This window comes from Vitis riparia, chromosome 15 (genome assembly GCF_004353265.1).
Source record: "Vitis riparia cultivar Riparia Gloire de Montpellier isolate 1030 chromosome 15, EGFV_Vit.rip_1.0, whole genome shotgun sequence".
Taxonomy (NCBI): domain Eukaryota; kingdom Viridiplantae; phylum Streptophyta; class Magnoliopsida; order Vitales; family Vitaceae; genus Vitis; species Vitis riparia.
The window spans coordinates 5,401,628-5,424,647 of record NC_048445.1 but is presented as its reverse complement, the minus strand read 5'-3'; the positions used below and the strand labels follow the sequence as shown (position 1 = coordinate 5,424,647).

General features: G+C 35.3%; 2 protein-coding genes across 4 annotated transcripts; both read left to right on the top strand.

Annotated features, from left to right (window-relative positions):
- Positions 1 to 967: 967 nt before the first annotated feature.
- On the top strand, positions 968 to 8,426 carry LOC117931579 (CRS2-associated factor 1, mitochondrial). Its single transcript, XM_034852562.1, has 6 exons — positions 968 to 1,569; positions 3,970 to 4,097; positions 4,200 to 4,425; positions 4,540 to 4,667; positions 7,574 to 8,163; positions 8,245 to 8,426. The coding sequence occupies exons 1-5, from the start codon at positions 1,008 to 1,010 to the stop codon at positions 7,784 to 7,786; spliced, it is 1,257 nt and encodes a 418-aa protein (XP_034708453.1). The 5' UTR covers positions 968 to 1,007; the 3' UTR covers positions 7,787 to 8,163; positions 8,245 to 8,426.
- A 429-nt stretch (positions 8,427 to 8,855) lies between these two features.
- Positions 8,856 to 21,594, top strand: LOC117931578 (lysophospholipid acyltransferase LPEAT2). Of its 3 annotated transcripts, none has more exons than XM_034852559.1 (14): positions 8,861 to 9,534; positions 10,434 to 10,614; positions 10,800 to 10,859; positions 11,419 to 11,582; positions 11,670 to 11,733; positions 14,208 to 14,276; positions 15,300 to 15,395; positions 17,290 to 17,334; positions 17,819 to 17,889; positions 18,958 to 19,024; positions 19,836 to 19,886; positions 20,759 to 20,869; positions 20,965 to 21,012; positions 21,142 to 21,594. In XM_034852559.1, exons 1-14 carry the CDS (start codon positions 9,071 to 9,073, stop codon positions 21,283 to 21,285), a joined length of 1,635 nt encoding a protein of 544 aa, XP_034708450.1. In that variant the 5' UTR covers positions 8,861 to 9,070; the 3' UTR covers positions 21,286 to 21,594. The 3 variants fall into 3 exon arrangements, with proteins under 3 accessions (XP_034708452.1, XP_034708450.1, XP_034708451.1); XM_034852560.1 differs by having other exon boundaries at positions 8,866 to 9,534; positions 21,154 to 21,594; XM_034852561.1 differs by lacking the exon at positions 14,208 to 14,276 and having other exon boundaries at positions 8,856 to 9,534.
- Positions 21,595 to 23,020: the final 1,426 nt, after the last annotated feature.

Below are 23,020 nucleotides of genomic sequence, written 5' to 3'. Positions count from 1 at the left end.
AGGGGGGGGGGGGGGGGGGGGGGGGGGGGGGGGGGGGGGGGGTTGTTTCTATCAAATGATTTTGACCATTTTCTGTTAATGGTTTTTGTTGATTTTGGATTTAAAAAAATGAAAATTGAAGAAAGGAAAGGAATGCATGTGAAGCCACTTACCTAAAGAAAATAATCTATCCAAATTTTCATATATATATATATATATATATATATAATATTTTTACTTCAAAATTAAAATATCAATGAATAAAAGTGTGTTTGAAAATGATTTTTAAAAATGTTTTGAGTTTTTCTAGTAGTTGAAAGATAAAAATTTTAAGTGTTAGAGTATATTTGATAATGTCTTTAAAAACGTTTATAATATTTTTAACACATGAAAATTTTTATCATTTAAGTGTTACAAGGATTAGAAACGTTTTCTAAAACTACTGATAATCAAACTTTTATAATAAGTTTGACATTAATTTTAGAAAACGTTTTTAGCATTTTCAATATTTGAATGATAAAAATTTTTAAGTATTAAAAAAATTAGAATGTTTTCTAAAATTATTACTAGACAGGTACTTAAAAAATGATAAAAAATGATTTCTAAAATCATCATACTCTAAATTTATTTTACATTTTTTTTATCAAAAATATCTTTGATTATACAATTTTCAAATAAAATATTGTATCTTGATTTTTCTAATTTTAAATAAAATATTTTTTATTTTTAATGGAAAACATATCCGAAATTTTCCTCATTTTTTTCCTTCACTCTTTGTTAACAATCAAAATAGTGAGCTAAATAAATAATATTAGTTTCAATCATTGGGATTAAAATTTTATAAATCTTTGCTTACAAGTTAAAATTTGTAAATTAAAAAATTTTCATTAGCTTTAAAAATCAGGAATTAAATAATTTATTTATTTATATATAATATTGTGGAAAATAACATATTGGTAGGTTTGTCTAGGATGACCGTTACTTCTTTTGTGGAGAGGGGAAGAGAGACCACAATTCAGTCATAGCCCATGTTTATCGTCACTCGATTTTCCCGCCAAATTCGACAGTCACACTCCGCCGCCGTCACGCTCTCGACGCGTCGCCTCTCCTCTTCAGCCCCTCCCTCTCCCTCTTCCAGGCTCCTCGACCACTACTCCTTCAAGTCCCCTGTCTCCCCCTTCCAAAACCCTAACCCTAATCCTGAACCCTCTACCAAGAAGAAGCAAAAGCCGCCGTATCGGCCGCCGTCGTCGCTAGATCGGACAGGGAAGAAGCCGTTGCGCTCCGATTTACCCTTCGATTTTCGGTACAGTTACACTGAGAGCAGCCCGGCGGTGCGGCCGATTGGGCTTCGGGAGCCGAAGTATTCGCCATTCGGACCGGGATTGCTTGACCGGGAATGGACCGGAGTTTGCGCGCCGGCGGTGGACCCGAAGGTGAGGTCGGTGGATGGGAAGGAGGATCCAAAGTTGGAGGAGAAGAGGAGGAGGATGAGAGAGAAGACTCTTGGTGAGCCGCTTACGGCGGCGGAGAGGAAGATTTTGGTGGAGAAGTGCCAACGGCATAGAACTAAGAGGCAAATTAATCTGGGTATGAGTTCATTGGATTCTGTAATATGCTCGATTATTTTGGATTTTAAACCTTTTCAATTCTGGTATATATTTTTTAATCTGGGTTTGCAGTGTTTTTAATTCTAGCATGTGTTTGCTGATTTGAATTTGAAGTTTCAATTTTACAATGTTTTTCCTGATTTGGCTGTGGAGATTTTAAATTTTACAATGTGTTTGCTGATTTGGGAGTGAAGTTTTTCAGTTATATTATGTGTTTGATGATCTGGGTATTATCTAGGTCTGCAACTTGGGCTCGGGTTAGAGTTGGTTGGATGGATGATTGACTAAAATCCACTTTTTTTTCTCTTTTTTTTTTTAAAAAAAACTTTTTTCTATATATTTATATCAAAATTTAAATTGTAAAAAAAATTTAAGATAATTAAAAAAAGTATAAATAAATTTATGTATCTTGATAGAAAAATAAAAAAGTATGGGCTATAATTATAATTTGATATTTTTCCTTAAAAATCAAGAAAGAATATAAATAAATGAATATTGTTATATAAATTAAATATTATAAAAAGTATTAAATCGTCAGGGTATATTTGGGTTGTCCAAACCTTGGCCCAAACCTAATCCAAATTGAGTTTGGGTTGAAAAACTTAACCCAACCCCAACCTGAGTATTAAAATAATTCCCCAAACCTGTCCAAAAGCCGATTGGATTGGGTCAATCTGGCCAAGTTTCATCCATAGTATTAACAACTTCAATTCTCTTTTGTGTTTCCTGATATGAGTTGTTAGTCATTTCTCTTAAGGTATTAATATGAGGTTTTTCAACTTTATAACGCCTTTGCTGATTTGGGTACAAAGTTTTCAATTCTATTGTGGTTGCTTATTTGGTGTTTGGTTGTAATTTGATTATTAATAGCTTGAATTCTTGGCTTGTGGAAGAACGTGAGGAAAGCTTCCAAATTTTTATGGAATGTTGACAAGAAATACAGTAGTTTAGTTAGCGAAATAGTTTGTTAGAATGGAGAAAAACTTTAGGCTTTGTTTGCCTAAATGGAAAATAATACCTGAAAAATTTGCCAGGAAATCTTTGTTCTTTAAGGCTCCATTTATCTACAGAAGTTTATTTCTTCTTCAGAAAAGTTCTACAAAAGAAATGGAGCATTACTGTTTTTTTCTTTGCTCTGCCTTTCAATTCTATTAGTGGAAAATATTTTCATGAAAACTTCCATAGTTGGTGACATGGTGTGTGTGGAAGCAAAAGAGTATAATCAGAGTATGTAGTCAATTTAACGGCAGTTAGAATTTACACACAATTGTGCAATAATATTTATAGAGTTGTTCTTTCCAAAATGAATATGACTATATGAGGATTTTATATGATGTGAAGAATTTTTATTTTATTTTTGATGGGTAAACACAGAAGAGAATATATTAAATTGAAAAAGTTTGCACCACTCAAATATTTTCCGTGACATATAATGTGAAGAAAAATATTTGAGTGGTGCAAACTTTTGTGGCTCCATTTGGAATTCAATAAAAGCAAATGGTATTGCAAAACCCTTATTGTTGTGCTTGCAGTACAAGAATTCGGTATTTAGTTGATAGTAATTTTACACTTGATATAATAAGGTAACCTATCTTTTTATATTCAGGGATGCCATTTTCTGGGACATGCATGCCATTTTCTAGGAAATAAGTGGAAATGCCATCCTTTTGTCATCTAAATCAAACTTAGGTGGTCGTACCCAAAATTATGAATGCTTTTATTTTTACTGATGCCATTTTCTATCAAATCAAAGGAGCTTGATATTTTACTTCAGTTGATGTAGGCCTTACTTATATATTGTTGTAGTTCTTGTTTCCTATGCGTTGTGAGTGAAAAAGATATCAGTACTGGCATCAAGCAATGTAGAAACCATCGTCCTTGCAACTGATGTACCTGTTGGCCTTAACTACTAGGGATTGGATCTCCTAAGAGGAAATATTTTAGTTCAACTGATAGCCTCATTAATTAGCGTTAGGCATCTCATAAAAAATTTATATTTGCCTTTAGTCTTATTCTTTTTCAGAATCGAAAAGAAAATGATAGCTTGGATGTATTAGAATTATTCAACCAGAACAGTTAAACTGATATTAGTACAATGAAATTTTCAGGTTTGAGGGCTGTCCCCCTGCATATGCCTCATGGTTATGGGGGCAAGTGGCACAATTTCTTCCCATCCACCCATTGAAAGTATGGTTTCAACAAAATTGCCTCACATATTTTAATGGAATACAATGCTATCTTCAGATGTTAAAAGTTTGAAATATTTCATGGCTTATCATCCCTTTACTAGTTCAATATAAGTTCTGTGCTTACTGTAATTTCTGTTTCTTTTCTATTTACTTTTCTTCCTATTGGATGGTGTTGACAAACTCCTTTGTAGGGAGAGATGGTTTAACTCACAACATGCTTAATGATATTCATAATCATTGGAAACATGCTGAGGCAGTCAGGATAAAGTGTATGGGTGTCCCCACTGTTGACATGAAAAATGTGTGCACCCAACTCGAGGTATGTTGTCCTTTTCCATTCTGGCGCCACTTCATCGTCCTGTCGTCCTCCCTCATAGACTTGGATTAAAGAAAGATGAAACATGAAATATTTTCATTCCAGGATAAAACAAGTGGAAAGGTAATCCACAGACAGGGTGGTCTACTTGTATTGTATAGAGGCAGGAATTATCATCCCAAGAAGAGGCCTGTGATTCCATTAATGCTATGGAGGCCCCATGAGCCCATATATCCCAGGCTGATAAAAACTGTTATTGATGGCTTAAGCATTGAGGAGACGAAGGAAATGAGAAAGAGAGGATTGGCTGTTCCTGCTTTAACGAAACTTGGTATGGTATTGTCTCTTTGTTTATTTTTTTATTTAATTTTTATTTTGTGTATTGATTATCTCTAATACTTAGTTCTGGCTGGTGTTGTTTCTATCCAATATGATGCAACTGCAGCCAAAAATGGTTATTATGGTAGTCTTGTGCCCATGGTCCGAGATGCTTTTCTCACCGATGAGCTGATTCGGATAGATTGTCAGGGCCTTGAAAGGAGAGACTACAAGAAGATAGGCTGCAAACTTCGGGTAAAACTTTGTTATATACATCCTCTGTGTGAGTCTACTTGCTTTAATATTATGAACAACTCTATCTATTTGCTACTTTTATTAGTGACCTCCTTATTTGTACTTGAAATAGAGGGCGAAGGGACATATTTCTTTCTTATTTTAAAGAAAATAATCTTTTTATTGAAGGTTTATTTTGTCTAGGCACTTACATTCCCATGCAGCAGTTTTGAACCTTTCAGCTTTTTCCTTTTTTATTTTTATTTTTTGAGTATTAATGAAAAATGTTTTGATCATAGGCAAATATGTTCGTTCATAGGAAAAAGATATAGACTGCCAAATTGACCCCACCTTTTCCTAAATGAACATAGAATTAATAACCTTCCAAAGCAGATACTTTCAACATCAAAGAGCTATTGTAGCAAAAAACATAAGAAAATCAAACTTGCTCTCTAGTAGTGTTTCTTAACTTACAAATGAGGAAAACTCACAAATTGAGACCATCAAATGAGTGTGTCCTTATGTAGATTCTACAAACTTGCCATCTGCTGGATAAGAAAAAGTATATTAGTGTGAACCAATATGTGTGCAAATAATCTGTTGCTACTCATTCTAAGCCAAAAAATGAGCTGAATTTTCGGCTTGTAAAGCTGAATTGGCATGTGCAGATTAAGAAGTCGTTCTTTGAGAATTCTTCTTAATGGCTTGTGCAAAGTTTAGTTAATCCAACTTAGGTACACAGCCTAGAGTGGTTTAGGGTATTTGTGGGGGGGTTGTGAAATGGGTGTTAGTCAATTTGTAAATTTTTACACAGAAAGTAGCAAGAATAAATGATAGCAATATATTTATGCAAATTACAGAAAAATAAAAGGAGATTAAGAGTAAAGAAGATTGCAAACAACTATTTATAGTGGTCCAGAAACTGTCTACACCGTCTAGCTCCTTCCCAAGCTTGGAGGTAGACCATGTCAAGAGCTTCTTTAACCAAAGCTTTTAATGTTCTCATACCCTTGGATTCCAATGTCCCAATAGACCTTTACAATCTCAAAGGAGTATCCCTCAACTCCTTACACAAAGGCTCTCTCAAGTACAATGTATGATGAATGATACAACTCTCACAAAGAGTGGGTTTTACAATTGAAAATTGAAATTGCTTAATTACAAGTGCTCTTGATGAGAATAAATAAGTTCAAATTTAATGTGTTTTGAAGGATTTAAGATGGCTAGATAAGTAATAAATGTGGTTTGCAAGGCCCTGTATGCATCATGTATACTTTTGGGCTCTTTTTTAGCGCTTTTAATATAATTGCTTTTACCTATCAAAATAAATAAGTAAATAAATGTGGTTTGCAAGTTGTTGTATACTTATAAATGCACCTAAGGCGGGGTTTACATAAGTTTTCTGGTCAAACTAGTTATTATGCACAAAGTTCCTTGAATTGGACATCCAAATGTTTATCCACTTTACTTGTCGTTGGAGCATTTAATGCATTGAAAGAAGCCGTTATAGGCGGGAAAGGCACATCTGGATGTTCGCCTGGACGACTACATGGTCATGTGGACATTCACATGTCAGGTAGTGGCTAAAATCTCCATTTTATAAAACTCTGCCTAAGGGACATGGTAAATGGACGTCAACTTGAATAACTGCATACTTATCCTCTTGCATTTCAATGCTCCAATGGCTCATATTGTTAACTTCTAACTATTTTTAATATCCTTTATGAATTTAGACCACTTAAAAAGGATTCTAACCGATGTTTTGAGTATTTTTCAAATGTATAATATCTCAGTTAAGTCCTTAAGATTTTTCAAAAAAAAAAAAAAAAAATCATGTAAAACTTAAGGTTCAAGGTAGTCTCTTAAGTTAGGTGAAATCTTGTCTTCCTAATGTAGATTACTGTTGCTCAGTTTATATGCAAAAAGACAAAAAATTTACCCTAAGGTTTTCATCTTTATCTTCAAGTTTTCTGGCTAAAAATCATCTTTATTGAATTGTACTTTGACATGCTTCTTGTGAGTTGTAAGATGTGAGGATCACTTGAATTTTGGCATATAAAATAATGTGGTCTTTTGAGCCAGTGCCCTTAAATAGTAAATTTATTAGTGTCCTTAACCTTTGCTTTGTTACCATCAAAACTAGGATCATCTAACCTTTGGGCAAATAGCTTGGACCATACCAGTGTGCGACAAATACTGCTCTAGTCCATTTCTTTTTGTTCTTCTAAATGTCATTATGTCAAATCTCCATGGTTGTGGTGAAATAAGATGAAATTTAAAGTTATGAAGGTACCCACTTGAGTTTTTTAAAAATGTTATGTCTTTTGGGCTTCACCCAACAGCAAAAGAAATTTCTCTGTGCCCTCCTTAATTCTGAGGATAAAAGAAATCAAAATGTATCTCTTAAGCTTAATTTGTTTCTTCAGTAATTATTTGCAAATAAGGGGTATAGATTTAAATATATCAAAATTATTAAGCATGATTAGAAAGAATTTAATTTTAAAACATGATTAGATGATGAGTATCTTATTATCTGTACCTTTTTGTTGAAGGGAATGAATATGTAATGTGGACAGGAAACTGTGGAAGCTTGCAGTTTTTAAGGATTGATAGTCAGCAGCCCTTGTCTAAAACAATTAATGATAGATCAAGCACTTGGGGATGCATGTATATAAAATATAGGCAGTGCAGTTGTGGTCCTGCAATTCTCTTTGTGCCTTTTGTGTTCATTTTCGGTTGGGCAGTTCCAACTGTTTCTATATTGGTGCTATAATGTTTTAAAATATCTTGTGATGGAAAGTGTGGAGTTGAAGATTTGGTCGAAAGTAATAATTTGCTTGAATCACTTAGTTCTTTTGATGTTGACCTTGTTGCTTGCTTACTGGGGAAGTGTTTTAACCATATCACTTACAATAATGTTGGTACAGGACTTCGTGCCTTGCATCCTGGTGACATTTGAGAAAGAGCAGATTGTGGTATGGAGGGGAAAGGACTATAAGCCAACAGAGGCAGGGCAGTTCCCCATAGAACGAGGATCATTTGATAACTGGGACAGTGACATGGTTGATGGTGGAGAGCAACACAAGCGCTCAGATGACAGCTGCAGCCAACTAGCCTTCTACTCTGGTGATGAGGAGTAGTCGGCTCCTTCCTGCAAATCACTGGCACCACTTCATTGTCTGTTTGTTAGAATGAATGCCCATGCTCTTCAATCAGCATATTTGGATTGTGTATCAAACTTGGCGTTCAAGATCCGACATATAGTGAAAATGAGAGGCTACCCCTTTGTATTTTTCTTCTCTTTTTTCTCTTATATTAGATATATCCCCTTTTGGTTGTTGGATTGTCAAAATGATACTCTCACATGTTTGCAACAGAGTTCAGAATAGTAGCACATGCACTACTATTAGTTTAAGAGTGGATCTTAGAAATTATTATTATCCCTTTATCTGTTTTGTTGTCATATGGTCGCGTAAACGAGAACCCGCAGGCAAACCCATGTCCAGTCTTCAATATGGTGAGTTTTATTCCACCATTTTTTTTCATGTTATATGTTGTCAACACACTGATGATACTGAAGAACAAGTTGGCCTTGCAGGTGTTGAACAGACAACATTTTGGAGATGGCTAAAGCTTAAATCCTCAGTACAGGTGGGAATCAGACCGATTTTCGGTTGGATTTGGATGGGCATGAACTCTGTGTAATGGCTTTGATGAAATTTACAATTGATCAGATGATGAAATTATGTGTTTTGTTTATATGATTATGTTTGAGTTGAATTGGATCTGCATCTGCTGCAATAATGTACCCAAGCCTTGGCCTCTTCTATTGTTGTTTTCTCCTTTCCACTGCTCTGCAAGGGATGTGTGGGCCTTGGGCCTTAAAAAGTTGATCGGATTTTCTCTCCCAGTGGAGCCCATCGCCTTAAAAAGTGGATCAGATTGACGGCCAAGGAGAGTGCCGCGTGGAGGAAATGGACCATAGGGATTATGCCTACTTTAAGCACGTGTAGCACGTGGATCCGGTTGGTTCCTTAATGGACTCCACTCCGTCTCTTCCAGCTGGCAGTGTCTGCTCCTTAAGGAAAAAAAAAGTTGGATTTGAATTTGGTTTCCCAACCGCCTCGTTTTGTTTATTTTGTTGTGCCACGTCACCTCTTGTTTTTGGTTATAATTATTAATTTAAATAAATTTTATTTGCGTAGTCTGTCCAAAAGTGAATAAAAAAGGGAAATGAAGCGTGACACGTGCTAAGCACGAGGGTGGACAAAACATGAAGGGAGGGGGATGATCACTCAGATTAGAGACCACAAAAAGAAAACGCTACTTCCCCTCCATTTTGTCTGAATCAAAATCTCGCCCTCCTCCACCTTCCAATTCCGGCTCTGATTCTCTGGTCTGCAGTCTGCAGCGGAGAACTATCAATGGCTGGAACTGGAGCGGATCTCATCACTCCTCTCATCTCCTCCCCACCCTCCGATCAACCTGAACTCATCCTCACCGTCGATGACCGACCCGGTTTTGAATCCTTCAGTGACCATTGCTCCTCTAATGGCACTAAGGCTGACCACACCCAACCTGAGTCTGATAACCCGTTTGAGTTTCTCGGGTCGGGCGGCTTCTCCGTCCCTGGAACACCCACCGTGGATCCGTTCCGGAATAACACGCCCAAGATTGATGGGGTTTATGAGTGGTTCAAGATCCTGGTCTGCGTACCCATTGCTGCGATTCGGCTGGTATTGTTCGGATTGTGTTTGCTGGTTGGGTATTTGGCTACCAAGTTTGCTCTTCATGGTTGGAAGGATAAGCAGAATCCCATGCCCAAATGGCGGTGCCGGGTTATGTGGGTCACGCGCATCTGTTCTCGTTGTATTCTCTTTTCTTTTGGGTAAGCCGATTAGGGTTTTGTATGGCTGGTTTTTGCTTTAACCTTTTTTATTTCATTTTCTCTGTGCCCAATAATCTCATGAAATTTCGTTTCTACCGATTGACCCTGTCTGGTTGGGAAAACTGAAGGAAAGAATGGATGCATGGTTGCTATTGGACGAGGATTAGGAAAAAAAACAAACAAAATAAAATAATAATAATAATAAAAACTTCTTTTTTATTCTTTTGAACTTGTCATTTTGCCACTGCTGAGAATGCTGGTAGAAAGGAAATTTTTTTAAACTTTAGGGGTTATAATTTTTAGTATTATAAGTCAAGTAGTTACGTTTGGCTTAGCATGCTTGGGAAGGTGTGAGAGGTAGAAGTTCGTTTATCATTTTTATTGTACGTGTTTTTCAGCAGCCAAAATAGACTTCTTTGGGTATACTGTTTGGGTTTTGATGGTTTCTTTAATGAATTTTCCTTATGCTCTGATTGTTTTCTGAGAAATATTTATATATATTGTTTATCAAATGGTTTTTACCAATCAAAAATTTACAAAGAATGAAAGCTCAACTCTGGCATTATTCTTTTTGAACAGTTTTTTCTTAGTAAACTAATGGAGAACTTCACATGTTTAGTTATTTATTTATGAATATTATTGGGAGAATCGTTTTTGTTTTTGGTCATTAGGCTATAAACTAGTAAGGTTGTTTCAGAATGTTGGATTCTTCCTCCTCTTCCTTTTTTTTTTTTTTTTTTTACCTTAAAATTTTTTGTGTATTTGTTGAAATTTGATTTTTTTTTTCCTGACACTATGATGAACTTTGTGGTCAATTTTTATGGATTGAAATTGAATGAGTTAGGGGCATGAGTATTGGTTCTTTTTTTCCTTTCTAATTTTTACTTCAATGGTTGCAGCTACCATTGGATAAAACGAAGGGGAAGACCTGCTTCAAGGGAGACTGCTCCTATAGTTGTATCAAACCATGTATCATATGTTGAGCCTATCTTCTTTTTCTATGAATTATTCCCTACCATTGTTGCATCGGAGTCCCATGATTCCCTACCCTTTGTTGGAACCATTATTAGAGCAATGCAGGTAAATTTATCCTCACATTGTACGCTAGTTTCTTGCACAACTGCGGATGTGCATTTAATTAAATAAATGCTCATTTCTGGATAATTTTCTTTAGCCAGCGCCTTTCAGTTTTAGTTTCTTTTTACTTGGATGAAATTGTTTGGCAAGCTTTGAACATGCTTTTTTCTTTTTCTCTATGTTCTTAGGTTATATATGTTAATAGGTTCTCCCAATCGTCAAGGAAACAGGCTGTTAATGAGATAAAGGTAGAAAGTTTCTATTTTTCCCTTTTAACTAAAGTATTTTTGTTTTTATTAGTTTTGATTGACCTTTCTCATAATTGAGCTGAAGTGCTGACACCTTAATGATTTCTGTTGCTGTTATTGGTTGAACACTATGGCTTTGAGTGTGATACTAATTGTAAAATGCTTTGTTTCCTCAGTTTGATTTAGTAATTTCATTTCCTGGTTATTTGTTTCCAATTATTAGAGAACTATCGAATAGATGGGTCTATGTACTGAAATTCTTGTCCTCTTATGTCAGAACTGCCGCATTTGCCCATTTTGTGAACATTCTTTCATTTATTTCTACAGTTGCAAAACTTGTTTATCATTCTTATTGACAAGAGTGCCTGCCATAATTATTGGCAAAATATGCTTAACCCTGAAGTTATTATAAAGTTTAGCTCTGGAAATAGCAACATACTACAGCTAATTTAATGGGTGTTTCTTTGTTTAATATTTGAAACAAAATCCAAATGATTTAAGTTGTATCAATTTATTAGCTATTTGATACAGAAATGTGCTTTCAAGGATCTGAATACAGAAAAAGGCTTCTTGCGAGAGATATCCTCGAGTGTTATTGTTTCCTGAGGGAACTACAACTAATGGAAGGGTCATTATTTCATTCCAACTTGGTGCATTTATCCCTGGTTATCCAATCCAACCGGTAGTTGTCCGCTATCCTCATATACATTTTGACCAATCTTGGTGAGAATCTTATGTATAGAAATTTCTTTGATGTTATTTGTAGTTGTATTTCTAGTCTTGCGTAATGCTGCATGACATTTTGTCCAGGGGGCATATTTCTTTGGGAAGGCTGATGTTTAGAATGTTCACACAGTTTCACAATTTCATGGAGGTATGCTCCCTCTCTCTCTTTCTCTCTCACACACACATGCAAAGGGCATGCGCATGTCTGTGTGCTTGTGCATGCATGTGTACAAACATTTTCTTCCATCCTTTTTATAAATTGTGCATATGAAACAAGTGAATGTCACAATGTATGATTCTATCATAAATAGGCTTTTGGAACCTTAGATTAGCTTTGCTTTTGAAATTAATTACCAAGCTGGAAAATTTACATAGATTATATATCCAGATAAGAGAAGACGGCAAGCAAAAAGGGACACTAGATTTAGGGGAACAAATCTAGTATAACTAAGCATACAAGGTGCACCAATAGATATATGCCCCATTGTAGTATTTACTTATAGTATTCTATTTGTGGCTAAAGGTGTACATAGATGAAGGCTCTATTCCTTTAATTTATTTTGTAGATTGGTTGGATTTTGGTTGAAGGAAGGAGTAGTATTTTGCCTTCCCTCTTTTTCGCTTTCCCTCCAGTGCCCGTTGTATATGTACTCAGGTGCACTAGTTCTTTTGCTGCTTTTAATATACTCTTTTTTGCTGATCAAAAAATTAAATTAAAAAAAAAGTGTTTACTTATGGTATTCTCCCAATTATTAAGATGGGAAAGAGAGTACAAAGGGGTGAAGAAACATCCTTAATAATGTAAAATCTAGAATTGAAAAAATAGATAATTTCTATACCGGGAAAAAGGAATTAAACCATGCATGACTAGAAATTATCATTGAAGTCTTCTAGAACTAATCCTTCTCCATTATTGGCTTCTAAATTTGCACTTCTTGCAATCCAATGTGAATTGACAAATCAATGATGGCCTAGCCTTAGACATTACAAAGGACAATGCTACCACATTGAGTTTGTTGCTACAGGACCTAAATTATCTAACAGGCTTTCCAAGCACTCATGAAGCATATTGTCGAAAAGGGCTTTCTTCAACCAGGAAAACAACCTTTCGGACAATCCACCAATTCACTTGAGTGAGACAGAGGAGAGAGTGAGATTCCGTGTGTAGGTCCAAAGTCATGATACCAATTACTAATTTAGGAGGTCTTCAGATGGTTTAGTTGCACCATCTTAGGTTGGTATCAAGCAATGCGCTTAATATTATGGTTAAAAAACTTGAAACAAATTCTAAAAAACTAATGATTTTAAGAAAAATAAATGAATAAATACAAAATAGATAAAGTAAATTAAAAAGCATATGCCACATTTGGCATTGTTTAAATAAAACTAAAAACATGAGTTCGTATTGGTTTATGATAATTTTTTATAGGTATTGGTTTATACTGTCTCGAACTCATCACGATGAGGACCATTCCTGTTATGACATAGCCTGGTGAAATCTGACTCAGCTGCTTTTATGAACCATGTTTGCAAGAATCTCATACCCCTTCTCTTCAAGAACCTCATATCGCTTCTTTAACACATTTACTTACATTCAAATTTCTCGTTCAATCACAAGCCCTTGGACACATCTCTGATGATATCTATGTAATAAGATCAGTAAGCTGTTATGTCTGCTCTAGCAGCATCCTTGAAATATGATGAGAATATCAAAAATATGATGGCAATTGATGTGATCTCCAATATCTCACACATGATAGTCCTTAGTTGCTCCTTTAGCAACTATCAAAGTTGCGCTGCTTCCCTCATGTAAAAATTCTATTTTTTTCTGTTTTAATGATTATAAGTATCAAAACTTTGCTCTACTTTTAACATTTGAAACAGATGATATATAGCTTTTTCACCTTCATTTTGAGCGTAAAAAGAGGTTTTGCAGAATGTGGTTATGCTTCAATAGCTGTTGTGGTGAAATATGGTGCTAATATTTGAATCACTGCCAATGAGAGTTTTTTTTTTTTTTAAGGGGAAGTGTGGAGGGGCTGGATGTCCCTTCTGGAAATTATTGAGCAAAAGCAACAGTCAAGAAAAAAAAATGAGTTTGAACGAGAGAAAAAAGCTGTAAAAGAGGTAGAAACACCTGGAGGATGTCCAAATAATTTCTTCTTCTATTTCAGAATGGTTTAACATAATATACATGTTGTTTAGTAATAACCAGGCAAATGATATCTCATATTCCGCTTAGTTGCTCTTTTTATTACTTTACCAGGCTAAATGTCAGATGCTTTTTATTCTTTGTATTTATCAAAATTTGTCAGGCAAAGCAGGTGTGGTCATGGTGACTTGAAGTCCTGGCTAACATTAATTATTAAGTTACTTCTGTATTCTAAGAGTCAGGCTTTTTATACCTTACTATATCAAACTTTCCATGGAAGATATATGATCATGTTGACTTGAACTCCTGCAATTATTATGTGTCTACTTGGGACATATGAACATTTGTACCTACACAATATAAGTCACGAGCGTATCTACTTGATTTTAATTCTTGGTTATTGCATTACCCTTTTTTGTAACTTTCTGTTGGTTTAAAAATAACTGAGTCTTTTGTTCTGAATTGAACAGGTAGAATACCTCCCTGTCATTTCACCCCTTGAAAATAAAAAAGAAAATGCTGTCCATTTTGCAAAGCGGGTGAGTACATTGTGATAGGTTTTGATTCTTGCTGCTTGGGTGGATAGATCAAATGGTTATTTCTAACTTTCTTAATTAAATACATGATATGCTTGTTAGCTAGTGCAAAACTTACATGTAAAAGATTTGTTAAATCCTGTGTACTTGCATTGCTTCATCCCCTTTTTGGTAGGCCCTTCTAGTACACTTTGGCTTCACCTATGTAACATACACATTGTTTGATTGGTCAATGATATATACTGATTAAATGGGAAAAGAAACCATAAAAATGGAATCCTCTTTTACTAAACACACATTCTAAATTTGATGCGAGGGCATCATGCTCTCGCAAACTTCTGCAGTTCTTGCAATATCTACAGGTTTTTTCTGCCATATCCATGCCCTAGAATCTTTTCTATTCTGAACATCCCCAGTTTTCTTGTCATTTTCACTATGGGAGGGTAGCTATGTATTATCCTTTTTCTTCCACCTGCAGGGCCTCCAATATATGTTGGGTGCTTGAGCCGGTTTTACCCTTTATATTATTGATGTAGTTAAAAGGTATTGATCAAAGCTTTCCTGGAGTCTTGTACTAGGGCACTAATGTCCTATCTACAATAAGCGGCATTTTCTTGAAAGTACAGAAAAATTGACAACCTTTGAATGGGGTTTCCATCATTCCAGTGATGCCTGCGGATTCCTATGTTTAATGTACAAATGGATATTTGTATCCAATGACTAATGCCAAAAATGCTAGAAGATCAGTTTAATTATTGATATTGAAACTGTTCCGGTGAAGCAGTGAATTTTCATACTAAAAGTTTCATAAACTATTAAATATGGGCAACCTTTCGGTCTGTATGCATAAATTGGACTAGTTGCTGTATTTGTAATTCATTTTCTTTCAATTGATGCCATCCATTATGGATGTGAACATATACATTGTTAAAATTTACCTATGCATATTTTCCTCTCTGTGATTCTGTTTATAGTGTTATCAGTAAATTTTTTTATTCCTAAGTCCATCCCTTTGGATGTATGCAGACTGGTCATGCTATTGCAACTGCACTAAATGTTGTACAAACATCTCATTCATATGGGGACTTAATGCTTCTCACTAGAGCATCTCAGTCAAAACAGGTGCACATTCTTCCTCACGTTGTGTTATTTCTGTAATCTATCTTGCAAATAGGTTTCCTATGGAGTCAAGATCTCTCTGATGGGAAGGCAGCTTAGATTCCATTTGATCACTAGGCCAATGTTAACCCCTATGTTTAAAGAATATGTTAAGAAATTCACAAATTTCATATGGGCACATTCATTAAGCAGTTTGGCTGGGTTCATGCAACTCTAGTATTCCTGATTCAGGAATATATTTGTGCAAGAAGCCTTTATTTGGTTGCTTTACACAGGAAAGCCAAGGATTGTTAAGAGAGAGGGAGAGAAGGGGAATGATTTGGGTTGGTGGGGGGCAGGTTTTGGTGTTTGGTTTATGGAGGATTGATTGCAATTATTTGTGTTAGAGCATGATATACATTGTGAGGCCATTTTTTTTTTATAGGCATTAATGTAATTTTATAAACATTGTGAGCCCAATACTCAACCACTTAAGCTTTTAGAAAAGTAACTATCATGGTATTTAGAGCACGATAAACATTGTGAGCCCGAATCCTAAAAATTTAAACTTTTAGGAAAATTGGTAACTCAATATAGTATTAGAGCTCTTGTTAACTTGAAGTATTAGGTTCAAGTCCTTCAACCATTATTCATTTTGTGTAATTATCTTTGATCACAAATTTGTGATTTTTGTATAGCTTGATATGCTATAGATACATTGCGAGCCCAAATCCTAACATCTTAACCTTTTAAGAAAGTTGGTAACTCAGCAATTTGCATGTTTGATGTGATTTGTGTAGCCTCATATTTTCTAGATACTAAAAATAGCATGTTGCAGTTTTATTTTTTTAAAAAAAAAAAAAGAAAAAAGAAAAACTAATAATGGAGAGTTATTTGCTTAAATTTTTCAATGTTGAGCTCCACGATGCTGAAAAGTATGTGTATGATTACTCAAAATGAAAAATGATAATGTTTTGTATTTTAAAGATGAGGATTAGATCAAGTTGAGGAGCCTTGGTTGTGCGGTCTATCTTGAATGGAAGTCTAGGATCTTTCTTTGTGCCTTGGTTGTTTAATCTATCTTGAATGGAAGTCTGGAATCTTTCTGTGTCTTTGTTAAGGCTTTAGCCCAAATTGGTTTAATATACACTTTTGGGGCATTACATGACAATTCAAGCTTTTGAATCAAATGATGGCTTAACATAGTGTCAAACCCTTACTATTTGAAAGGTTATGAGGTCAAACTTTATTGCATGTTTCTTTCCCCTATCTGTTGGGCCCACATGCAAGTGAGAGGAGGCTGCATGTGAGGTGGAGTGTTAGTGCCTTAGCTCAAGTTAGTTTGATATATATTGTTAGCCTACTACCTAAAAATAGGGTTTTCTTGCCATCTATATATTTTCCATGATCTCTTTCATATCTGTTGTATTTATTCTCTCTGGGGTATGGATTTATCAATGAAGGTAACCATACATATTTTGAGCCATGAACATAGGCTTGGTTTGAACCATTTATTTCTGTGTCTTCTCCTACTCCACAATCTAGGCTCAATTGAAAAGCGGGTCTAATGTGCTCCCAAAGTGCTGGGAAAGCACATATTGCATATTGCATTGGTGTCCAAGACCTACTTTTAGAAAACCGCTAAGGAACTGACATAAATGCATTGTTGGTGATATCATCCATTCAGAAAAGTGCTTGTACCTACCCTTAGAATGTCAATTTGGCTACCAGAAAACTTCTTGGTACAGGTTTGGAGACAGATTTATGCTTCATGGAACTCTATGTTGGTGCATCTTTTTGCTGCCTTGGTTGTTGAATGGTTGCATTTTACATGTTTTTATTATGCCTACTTTTATCTGAATGATTCTATGGTCCTAATCATTTTTCACTAATATGTTACCATTACTATGGTTTGCAGGAAAAGCCCTCAAGTTATATGGTTGAAATGGCAAGGGTGGAATCAGTGAGTTTACATTAAACTGAATGTGAACTAGTGCATTGTTATATGTGGAAAAACAATTACTTTGGGTTGTGTAGTTTGAACTCGTTCTTGTACTGATACTTAACAACTTCCCTAGACTGGGAAAGGGTCGAGATGAAGAGGGTAGAAGCACCATCTTTTATAGGGAACTAAATTCATCTTGTACCTTAACAGCCTTAATATATTCCCTATGTTTGCAAATCTCATTGGACATAAATGATTGCACTTACCTTATACCATATCTAGATTTTGTGAAGGAAAGAGCTTTTAATTAAGTTTGATAATTCTTGAAAAAGAGGCTTGCTTTTAATAAATTTTAGTCATTATTTCTTAATTTCAAGATGGTGAAAATTTTCACTTGTGAACAGTGATCTAGTTCATATATAATATGTTATTATTAGTTTCTAATATGCTACTTGCTGGACCAAAAGGAATGATGGGCTGGATTCCATATTTTGTTTTTCAGTCATTCCATTTAAGCACCTTGGAAGCTGTGGACTTTCTGGATACATTTCTTTCCATGAATCCAGATCCCAGGTAATGTTGAAACATATTCTGGTGAATAATTGAAGAAAATGTTGCTTTTCTATCTTATGGAATTAATGATTCCAGTTTTAGATATATGCCATTTGTTGTCTTGGCTGCTGTTGAGAAACCATGTATGATGAATTTTGGCCCAATAACTGGTTGAAGCTGTATTCTTTTATGGTTATTTATGATATCACAGTTTCACTTGTATGTGTCTGGCAATTAGCATGCCACTGTGCTTGTTGCTGTGTGAAGGAATGAAAATTAAGAAATAGATAATTTTTCTGGAGCGGAAGCACAAGTCTTTTGTTGGCTCTTTTCTTTGCTTTCCTTTTTCAAAAGATCCTAACATTTATTTTGTGGTGGTAGTGGGATGCAGGCAGCCAATTTTGGTCTAGCATCCATCCTACTGTCAACCTTCTCCATTCTGTGGCATAAGATCAGTGGATAGTGTGTCTTAACCTGTGGTGCAAATTAATTTTTGGCATCTCCTTTTTCTTCCATTAAAATGTATGTATTATTGGTTTTTGTTATTGTGGGGAGGACTCCTCATCCTTCTCGTGTTCTTTTTACCCATAATACATATTTTGTTTCTGATACAAGAATGTATATATTAATATTTTTGAGTTGACTCTGGAGTTTCATATTCACGTAAATGGGTGCATGGATTCTCCTTTCTCATTCACAATCATTAAAACTCGTTGTGTAATTGTCGTGCTAGGCAAATCTTTCTGTGAAGATGAACTTTATCCTTTTGGTCTGTTTCACAACAAGATGCTAGCAATTTATTTTCTGTCAAGTGAAAAGTGGCTTCTCAAGTTGCAGCTTCTGCATTTGTGACTTCTATAGTTTACACTAGAATGACTTATCAAAAAAAAAACAAAAATAGTTTACACTAGAATGCTTTGCAGAACTTTTGGTGTGGAAACCATGCATCTAAAGATATCTTAGTGACAACGAGCTTAATGTTGTTTCTACTAATGACCTTGAAAAGGCTTTACTTTTTGAGTGATGTTGATTCATACTGTAAAGTTTTTACTAATGCAACTGATGTGTACTCTTTCTCTTTGGTCACAGTGGATGTGTTAAAATCCATGACTTCTTTAGGGTGCTAAGACTGAAGCCATGTTATCTTTCTGAGAAGGTTAGTTGCCAAAAGGGTTGTGTTGTTTCTATAACCTTCTGATATTTAATGCTGATGCAATTTTCTTTATGCATATACTATGTCAAGTCCTTTTCTTATACCATTTAGTTTACTCTTTGTTCGCATTAATATTTGAACTGGTGAAACCAGATGTTCTCACTTTTTTTTTATAGAAACGCTGTTAGAAGACACTCAAACCATAAATATAGATGAATAATTTATTGAATAGGAAGTTAGTATGCTTAAGATGACAGATGCTTCATAGGTGTCACATCATTGCTGAAAATTTTTGAGGAAACCTGCAAGTGTTCTGTCAATCAGTGGTTAAGGGTTTTTGTTTCTGAATAAATCAAAAGTATGAGTCAGGAATCTATGTTTCCTTCATCTCTTCCACTTGCTTTCTATATAAAGTTGGCCTAATTTTCCTTCTATTCTTCTGAGATCTAATTAATTTGTGGACATTACTATCAATGATATGAATGGTTTTTGGAGACAACCTGAAAACTGCAATTAACTATACACACAAAAGCAGATATCGTTATTTGGCATTACCTACATGGATAGGATCATAGGATGTCTTGGATACCAAAAAATAAAAAATGCACACTACAGGTGTTCCTTTTCTAAATAATTTTGACCACACCTGATAAAAAAATTTAATTTTGGTTTCTTGCTCCATAAAATCATGTCAACTTGATGATCTCAGAATGTGAACAAAATAACTTGTAATAATGATTATACGATGTTTTTATATTTGTGATTAGTCATCCTTTCTGTCTCTCTGATTTCATGAAGATTGTGTGGATTGCAGATATTTGGATTCATTGATGTGGACAAGAGTGGAAGGATCACATTCAAACAGGTCTCTCTCTCTCTCTCTCTCTCTCTCTCTCTCTCTCTCTCTCTCTCTGGAAGATGTGTGTGTCGCACATTGTTCAGAATATTAGCGTGTACATACGTGCAAATCAACTAAAAAGACTTGAAATATTAACCAAATTACAAAGTAAAATATCAAAATGGAAGCCTGGCCATCAGTGGGCTAGATGATAATACACTGGTGATCTGCGAGGCTTTTAAGTAATTCTAATTATAGTGGAATCTCCAGATAGTGCCTTAAAGACTACATAAGTTGAGTTTAAAGATTGGTAACTAATCCTAATGTTACAAAGGCTGCAACTCCTTCATTAGTACCATGAGTGTTAAGGAGCCTGATTAGTGCTCAGAATAGCATCTCCATAGGAGGTGTGAGGGAAAAACAACTTATGACCGGACTGGAACTGTGGGATTTGTTGTGGACTTAACTATCAGCTGGCTTCCTTGAGCATCGTTATAGTTTCTTTTCCCTTATAAAATGAAAATACTTATCCAAATTGCATGAGATAATATTTGCCTAATTTCTGCAAATCCTGCATGCATTGCATTCTGGTATTCTTTGTTAAATATCGCGTGCAGAAGCGTCACACTTTTCTCACTGTCCTAGAGAAAATGGGCCAGAAATTTACATGATGTCAAGAATTTCAGATATCAGTACCATAGCAGTTGACTTGTAATTATTACTTCCTAAAGACTAAAAATTGAAGTGTGCAGTACCATTTTGTTTTAGATCTAATGGGTGCTGGATTCTACTTACAATAAGCAACTAATATGATTCCCCATTGCTCATTGTTTTCCTTCAACAAAAATCAATTAGTTAGATAAAATTTGTCTCACAATTGGTTTATTTGTTGCTTGCAGTTCTTGTTCGGATCAGCTCATGTGATGAAGCAGCCATTATTCCGACAAGCCTGTGAATTAGCATTTGCTGAATGTGACTCTGATGGAGACTTGTACATTTCAGAGCAAGAGGTAAGTTGTTTTTCCTCTAATTCTGAACTTCATCTTAACGTTTATACTCTGATGTGTTCTAACCTGCACGTTGTTTCTAAATGTGTGTCACACAGTTGGGAGATTCCATTAGACCAGTGATTCCAGACTTGAATGAGGATGAGGTAATTACTAATCAATATTCTGGTTCCTTCTACTCATACTTTATCACTCATATCTTGAATATGAAAAAAGCAAAAGAAATAGCTTTTCTAAAGGGGATGTTGCCTCCCTTGTCCTAAGCCTTGTTACAGTGGCAATTGCAGATACAGGAGACGTTCAACTTGTTTGACACTGACAAAGATGGCAGGGTAAGCAAGGATGATTTCAGTAACTGCCTGAGAAGGCATCCGCTGCTCATAGCACTTTTCTCACCCAGTTTGCTGCACAAGGCTTAACGGAGGCACGGTATTCAGATGCAAGAGGAGATTGTGTGATGAATGGGATTGAATGTAGGTTAGAATTGGTTGATGTATTATTGTAACCCAGATGGGATTTTGAGGGGAGTAGGTGTTTTTTACCCATGGAAATGCTCCCGAGTTGCAGGGATCCCTTTTCAAACTCAAAAACTTCTTCCCCCCTGTAACTGTAAAATGGTTTTTTAGGCAGTCAGCTTTGCTAAATTAATTTGGGTTTCCATTTTTATAATCGTCTCAGTATTGTATCTGAACAAAAATCATCTCACACATAATTTGGGTTTCCATTCACATGAAGGGACCGACCTAAAACGAACACTTCTTCCGGATCATGTAACTGATTTTTGAAACTTTAATTCCAACTGTCAAATTAAATTCCAAACGTCCTATCCTATGACGTAGAGCTGGGAGTTGTAGGGGTCGTGCGAACTCAGTCTGGGCCCACTCCCCACCTTAGCCGCGTGTCGTCGGCTCCCTTTTTTTGGGCTTGGACCCAGGCCACTATCATTTATGTTAGGCAGCAATGCCCCTGGTCCCAAAACAAGATAGGAACGTGCCATGTTGATGTACTTGCAATTCCATCAAAGTAAGAAAAAACTAAGGTATTGAATCGGTATCCATCTATCGTATTTATGGTATAAAGAGAGGGAGTGGACCTCGGGTATCAAGTCATGAATTATCGACACGTGACACTGAGTGATAGGGAGTGGTCGGGTATCAAGTCATGAATTATCGACACGTGACACCGATTGATTGGTGATATTATTTAAAATCTTGTTCCAAAAGTTTACCTTTCTTCCCCCAAGCCAAAATGGGAGTTGAGGATGAAAGAAGGGTTATCCAATGGGGAACTTAGGATTCGGGAAGCAGGCAGAAGGCACCCAAAAATAAATAAAAACAAAAAAGGGTGGGCGAATGGGAATTGACAGGCCACGTGAATGGACCCAGTGTCACGTGACAAACGTGGCGCCACTTTGTAGGGCATGGTAATTGTACTACTCGTATTTGTGACCACATATCATGCTAATTCATTAGTTATGCCACGTTACGCCATTTCAAACTTCATAATCTGACACCAAACCTTTCCTTTGTTTTTTTCTTCCTCTTTTCCTTTAAAAGTTTGGAATAAAATACTTGTCCCAAAGTTGGTAAAAGACAATCTAAAAAAGCAAAATCATCTTCTACATTTCAAACACCTTTAAATTTATTTATATTTTTTAAATAAATAAAAAAAGTGAGTAGACATTTCTTTATAAAATTTGATTCTCCCTTTTTTGAATGGTTGGCAACTTGGCATACGTTTTGAAAGAGGAAGGTCATCTATCATTCATCCCATGTATCTCTTCCTTTACACATTCCTCTCCCACCTACACATCCCTCTTTGGTTTTTTTTTTTTTTTTTTTTACATATATATAAAAAAATATATAAATAAATAAATAAATAAATAAAATCATACATAATTAAAATTAATTTATATTTTTTTCATTTTTTTCTTGGATTTTTTTGAACTAAATATTGTCTTGAATTAAAATTTGGTCTTATGATGAGAATTTGTGGTGGGGATGAAGTAACCTACCAACATGGATAATTTGAAGCTTTCAAAAATTTTATGATAAGAAATTTAGGGTTATATTTTGTGGATGCACGTGGGAGGGGGCATGTCAAATGAAAAAGAGAATTGAATTCCACACTACATTTTAGTTGAATAGTAATTGT

Coding starts and splice junctions, on each gene's coding strand:
- LOC117931579 (XM_034852562.1), top strand. CDS start 1,008: ATGTTTATCGTCACTCGATTTTCCCGCCAAATTCGACAGTCACACTCC. Junction 1,570..3,969: donor TAAGAGGCAAATTAATCTGG/GTATGAGTTCAT, acceptor ACTCCTTTGTAG/GGAGAGATGGTTTAACTCAC. Junction 4,098..4,199: donor ATGTGTGCACCCAACTCGAG/GTATGTTGTCCT, acceptor TTTTCATTCCAG/GATAAAACAAGTGGAAAGGT.
- LOC117931578 (XM_034852559.1), top strand. CDS start 9,071: ATGGCTGGAACTGGAGCGGATCTCATCACTCCTCTCATCTCCTCCCCA. Junction 10,860..11,418: donor AGGCTGTTAATGAGATAAAG/GTAGAAAGTTTC, acceptor ATCTGAATACAG/AAAAAGGCTTCTTGCGAGAG. Junction 21,013..21,141: donor CAGACTTGAATGAGGATGAG/GTAATTACTAAT, acceptor GCCTTGTTACAG/TGGCAATTGCAGATACAGGA.